This window comes from Nannospalax galili, unplaced genomic scaffold (genome assembly GCF_000622305.1).
Source record: "Nannospalax galili isolate Female #2095 unplaced genomic scaffold, S.galili_v1.0 scaffold83, whole genome shotgun sequence".
NCBI lineage: Eukaryota > Metazoa > Chordata > Mammalia > Rodentia > Spalacidae > Nannospalax > Nannospalax galili.
This window is the reverse complement of record NW_008352659.1, coordinates 1,444,996-1,451,186: the sequence shown is the minus strand read 5'-3', so window position 1 is coordinate 1,451,186 and position 6,191 is coordinate 1,444,996. Positions and strand designations below refer to the sequence as shown.

Here is a 6,191-nt window from a genome sequence, read left to right as displayed (position 1 = left end):
TGGACCCACAACCAAGACAAATAATGCCAACATCATGCACACCAGAATGGACCTACAATGCTCCCATGGCAGTTACACTCTACCCCTACCACCCTCCTCCTGACACTCACCAACCCATCATGCCAAGCTTTTGCCTAATGTTCAGTGGAACATGTGAAGGTGGGCAGCAATTTCAACCTGCAAAAACACCTAAGTTACCATCAAACATATTAGTATCCCAGTAAGTGTATTTCAAACAAACAGAGGCAAGTTTTTACAGTTTATTAGTCCTCTCTTTAGATATGGGCACACGTCACCATGGCAGACCATGTCACCATGGCAGACCACGTCACTGCAGACTCTTTTACTCCTTTTGCTGTAAATCAAGAAAAGCAAGTTTAGTCAGAAACCTTGAAAAGTTCTAAAGTTCAAAGTCCTCAACAAACTAAAAATAACACTCATGCAGAACAAGTATTAGTAATCTCTAAAAATAGCTACAATTGTGAGGATGAAATTAAACTTACAAACATTCAAGTTAGGAATGAAAATTAAGGAAAACAAGTTAAATGTCACTAAATTTTAAAAAACAAAAACAAATCACTGTTAGTATTTTAAGGTTACAACTGGTACATTTGCAAATCTACTTGTGTTTCACATGCTCTTTCAAAAGCTACATCAGTAACAAGGAATCTAGTGATCTACAGAAGAGCTTGAGTTATACCTGTTATCCAATCTCCAGCTCACTGAATCAGTGGCAGGAAAGGGGAAAAGGAAAGGAGGAAAAACAGTTCATTAGCGGTCCCTTCTCAAACTCCCAAATTCTCTGCATCGAAGTACATGCAAGCAGACCCCATAGACGGCCACTGCTCTCGTACAGAGCATTCCTTTCCCACCACCATGGATGTTCTCCTCCCAACTGAGAGCAGTCTGTTTGATTACTGAGGCTCTACTGGTGGCATGGTGACTGCAGAATGCCAGTGTGGTACCGGACCCAGGTAGATGACTGTAGATGCAGTAGGCATTCCTGCACCCGGGCCTCTCGGCTCTAGGTCTCATGCTGGGCACAGAATACAACCCAGACTTGGGATCACTACAGACCCCAGTGGGAGAACTAGTAAGTATCAGGACTCAAAGTCTTTTTAAGCTCGGTGTGGTGGGCGCACGCCTTTAATCCCAGCACTAGGGACGCAGAGGCAGGCAGACCTCTGTGAGTTCGAGGCCAGCCTGGTCTACATAGCGAGTTCTAAGTCAGCTGGGGCTACAGGGAGACCCTGTCTCAAAAAGACCAAAAAAAAAAAAAAAAAAAACCAGCTTAATTCTTTAAAAGACACCACCCACAGCCATAGTACAAATTAGTAGTAAAACCAAGAGGCAGAACCTAGCTTAAGTAAAAATACAATTGCTATGCAAACTAAGGCCTCAGGTTAAAACTCCACTGCACACCAGACTGATTCTAACATCAAACAAAACTGGACTCAAAGGAACATTACTGCGCCAACCTTATTTCAAGCCAAAGTTCAAGTGCTTATTTTTGCATTCATGTTTGAGCTGGCTTTTCACGGTGGTTCAGCAAACCAAAGCAAGAAGTGACAGGTCAGGTCCCCACAGGAACACCCTCCACAGAGGGATTCAGGCTGAGCACTAACATGTGGGACTCTGAGGTTGTATGTTCAGTGTCTTTCAGACCTTGGGCAAAGGACAAACCTGCCCACATCTTTGCAGGTATACCCTGCAGCATTCTATGTCTGGGGGCAGTGTGTCCATTACTAACTATAGTGCTTAAGAGGGCAACATGATTCTGGTCCCAGGCAGACACTACCAGATTTCGTGCCTTAAAAGGCAGAATAAAAGTCACAGGAGTAGTGGACACATTTTTGAACCGAATTCCAATGCATTTAACCTACTGTTACAAATTTAGGCTGTCCAAATGTACAAATGTGTCTTTTGTGGAGTAGCAGACCATTGTGACCAAATGCTTGTGGGGAAAAATGCTATCAAAGGCTTCCATGTGAACTTAGTTCCCTCACATTAAAAACAAGAGACAAAGTCAGAGACTAGTAAGGAGAGATGTAAACGACCATACTCGCTTGGAGCAGATGCTACCAGGACAAAAGGCTTTGGACCAGAGCTACCAAGAGAAGCTCAGGACAGCCCTTCCACAGTGACCACTGAAGCTATTTCCTGAACATGAGTGTCTCAAAGTACAAATTAAAAGGAGCCCATTCGGTAGGGCACCTACCTTCTTCTAGGGAATCACTTCACCAGGTAACATGCATTTTTTAGTTTCCAAACTAAATATAAATCAAGTTTTCCCTCTGGTAGTGAAATAGTATTTTAAAACACAGCATTGGCATTTTAATAGGCCATACTATAAAGCTGTTGTTCAAAAGCAAACATGCAAAGCATCAAAGCAAACTCAGTGAAGGTGATGCATCCCCACACCGTGCTCAATCTCAGTACCTGCTAGACATTTCATTTCTGCTGAACAAGAAATCCAGACAGTAGAGGGGGAAAAGGAAAAAAAGTTCACAGAACACTTGATTATTTAGCAACCCAACACCTTAATTCCATTTAGCTATTCACTACTAGCTAGCGAAGCTGGGACAAAGCTGCCACATTAAAATCACTTTGATTTCAGATAACTAGAAAGGGAAACATTCTGACATTTGGAAACCATGGGTCACATTGATCCAGTTGCTTCATAAACTAGTGTCCCTGTTTACAAATGCACTGAAATCCCAGGGAACAAGATGTGCTCCCCCCTTAAGTAGTCTGTGCCCATGAGCATTAGAAGGAAAACTTCTCGGGACAAGGCCTTGAAAGCACCCAGGATCACTGAATCAATGTGGCCCTTGTGTGGTGCTAATCTATGAGCAGGAAAGTGGGTCAATCTACAGAAGACACTATGCTACACAGCTTCTCTAACATTACCTTCTGTAATCCGTAAGTGGGAAAAGAAAAAAAACACCAAGAAAGGTTATTTAGAGGAAAAACAAACCTTACAGAAAATACTATCAATCACATTTCTCGATCTTCCTTGACCCTACCTTTTTGCCAGCACCAACGTTGGCCTTTGCAGTTCCCCTGACCTTCTTCATTCTGTTCTTGCGTTCCTTCCTCTGTTTTCTGGAGGTCTTTTTCTTCTCATACAGGCCATGCTAAGAGAAAAAAGTTCACCTAGATGAACTTGTTACCAAATATTGTAGGAGGGAAACCCAGGTGGTCAGAGCACTCTGAAATACAGCTTTCCAAACCAAAACTTGTGCTGCGAACACTTTCTCACAGCTTTCCCTCTCTAGGACCCTACTGTGATAGTCAAGGGCTTTCTTTTAACCCTCATCACATCTGGAATCTTACATTTGAGCTGGATTCAAAGGGACAGGTAAAATACTGTCATAGAGGTGGGCTCAGGGCAGGAGTAAGCAGGTGAGTTAAAGAGGTAGTTGTGTGCCATATTCCATAAGGTCTTTTAGAACCAAAGTCTGGACTTATTCCAGAGGGAGCCAGGAACCTGTGCATTAACCAATCTTCTCTTCACCATTTTAGAATTCCTTGTGTTTGTTGTTCCTTCCCAGAATGCTGCGTATTGCTCACAATTCTACCGGAAAACAAAAAACCTTTAGAGCACCCAGGCCAGCCTTCAACTTGTGCTCCTGCCTCAGCCTCAGGAGTGCTGGAAATTTCAAGTGTGCACACAGAAAAAAACTCAATCATCAACAGCTAGGACGCAAACAAGATACCTACCCTGGCAAGTCTGTGTTTGGGCTCATTTTTCTTTGCATAATCCAAAGAGTCGTAAATCATGCCGAAGCCAGTCGTCTTGCCGCCACCAAAGTGAGTTCTGAATCCAAACACGAAGATGACATCGGGTGTGGTTTTGTACATTTTGGCGAGCTTTTCCCGAATTTCTGTCTTCGGTACTGTTGCCTTTCCAGGGTGAAGGACGTCGATGACCTAAAGAGGTAAAAGATCAGTACTCATTACCACACCTTCAAAATAAAGCATACCTGACCCAACTTTTGGCATGCCCACCCTTACCATTTGCTTCCTCTGAAGCAGACGGTTGGTCATGAACTTCCTGGTCCGGATAGTCACCGTATCATTCTGAAAACACACAAGTTAATAAGATTAGTAAGTAAGATTTTTCTTGTCCTCAACTTCCAGCACTTGAAACTACGCTAATTCAGTAGTCACTAGCAACGTGGCTGAGCAATTGAGACAGGTGCAGTGGCAAACTTTAAAATAAAGGCATCGCTGCCCCAAAGCCCAGTGCCAACCTCATCCACCATATGGTACAAACAAATGAACTCCAGATTTCTGTCTCTACAATTCACTTTTATCTTTACAAACTCTTATTTACTATTTTTATTTTCTGTGTATGTGTATTGCTTATACACAGTATATGCAGGCAGGTGTACCAGTGCCCACTGAAGTCAGAAGAGCACCGAATCCCTGGAACTAGAGTTAGGGAAGGTTGTTAGTGGCCATGTGGGTGCTGGGAATCAAACCTGAGGCCTCCGCAACAGCAGCCAGTGTTCTTAACCACTGAGCCACCTCTCCAGCACCCACAGTTCATTTTAAAATTATGAGCCATCACTTGAGCTTCTCCACGTGAGCACTAATGGTTTTTGCTGTGGGGACTGTTCTACATTACAATTCCTGTCGCTGGAGCACACCACGACCCCTAGCTACCTCAATCAAGAATGTCTCCAGTCTAAGCCCTTTCCTCAGGAGAGGATTTTGTCAACAGTGGCTGACAAAAGTTCGGCTCACCAGCATACTGATAATATCCTTGATACACGAGGTGGGAACTGTTGCCCTACCGAAAGGGGGAAAGAGTTGGGTGCCTCTTTGAGTGGCTCAACAACTTTTTTTTATGCAGTACCACGGAAGCTGGCCTTCAATAAGCTTCTGCTGATGAAAAAAGTAACGATTTTAAGTCCGCATGCGTTTACGACTTGATGTATAACATTCAACCTCAGCCTGAGAAGCAAGTCTAAAGTCAGCTCAATGGTACACAACCTGCTAGTGGATCTAACCAGTCCTCTGCCTGAGATGGAGATGGAGACTGGGCAGGGCCGCCTCTGGGTAGCATCCTTTCCAGGCCTTCCTTCTCCCCAGCAAGAAACAAGAATCGCACTGCGCCGCCCAATGTGCTAGCTTCCTGGAAGCTTCCACTCGCCCTGGCGCCAGCGGTCCCTGCTTCACCTCGGGCTGCCCATCCCGTTTGCGGGCCGAAAGCGAGAAGGGCCTCAGACCGCCTGTTCCCTGCCCCGAGCGCAGTTCCCCAAGGCCTGAAAGCCCAGTGGGGCTTCCGCGGTCCCCAGGCCTCGCAGCCCGCCGATCGGCGTGTCCCGAAAGTCGGCGCCGCCTCCACCTGCGTGGCCCGGACCGAGTGGCCTCGGAGGGACGTGACGGAGGAGCGCAGGAGGGCCTCGGGCGGCTGCAGCTTCACGCGCGGACCCGAAGGATCAGGGATGGTGCGGATGCGGGTCGGATGGCGGCACCGGGCTGAGGAGACTCACCATGATGGCGGTGATCACCGAGCAGCCAAGAAGGAAAAGAGGACGGCGCCTCGCCGGCCAATCATATCAACGCGCGCCGAAGGACCCCGAGCGGCGCCGGAGGGCGTGGCCACGGCTAGGGGCCGTCTGTCGTGGTGCCTGATCGAAACGTCTATCTTTAGCCCCGCCCCCAGGCGGCTGGCCCCGGGAGCTCCAAGTGATCTAAAATTCCACAAACATGTGTTCCTTCCCAGGTCTCTTGAGACTGGGTCTCCCTATTTTTCCTTTGGCTGGCCCCGAACTCACTGTGTAGACCAGGCTGCCCTGAACTCACAGAGATCCGCCTGCCCCTGCCTCCCTTGTGTTGGGATTAAAGGCTGCACCACCACGCCTGCCCCAGTGCACTCTTTGTTCTTTCTATGAAGCTCTGGATAGTTTGTTTCAATTCGGGGATAAATCATGAAGGCAGTTTAGATTTCTTAGCCTCCCCATTTTACAACCAGAAAAAGGACAGAATCCTTGATTGTTACTTCAAGTACACAACACATGAGGGGTTTTGATTTTTTTTTTTCTGATTTGTTTGGTTTTGTTGATTGGGGTTCTTTGGAACAGACTCTCTCAGTGAGGTCTTGAACTTGCAATCCTCCTTCTGTAGAACCCTGAGGCCCTCTTCATTCACCCGCTATCCCCCAATCCCTCCAGATTCCC

General features: G+C 46.4%; 1 protein-coding gene across 8 annotated transcripts; it reads right to left on the bottom strand.

Moving 5' to 3' along the window:
* Positions 1 to 246: 246 nt before the first annotated feature.
* On the bottom strand, positions 247 to 5,618 carry Rps24 (ribosomal protein S24). 8 transcript variants are annotated; one of them, XM_017802388.2, is made up of 7 exons: positions 5,505 to 5,618; positions 4,018 to 4,083; positions 3,724 to 3,933; positions 3,027 to 3,137; positions 2,911 to 2,913; positions 701 to 722; positions 247 to 355 (listed from the first exon to the last, which is right to left on the bottom strand). In XM_017802388.2, the coding sequence occupies exons 1-6, from the start codon at positions 5,505 to 5,507 to the stop codon at positions 720 to 722; spliced, it is 396 nt and encodes a 131-aa protein (XP_017657877.1). In that variant the 5' UTR covers positions 5,508 to 5,618; the 3' UTR covers positions 247 to 355; positions 701 to 719. The 8 variants fall into 8 exon arrangements, with proteins under 8 accessions (XP_017657877.1, XP_008848054.1, XP_008848055.1 ...); XM_008849832.3 differs by lacking the exon at positions 2,911 to 2,913 and adding an exon at positions 2,440 to 2,460; XM_008849833.2 differs by lacking the exon at positions 2,911 to 2,913 and adding an exon at positions 2,440 to 2,457.
* Positions 5,619 to 6,191: the final 573 nt, after the last annotated feature.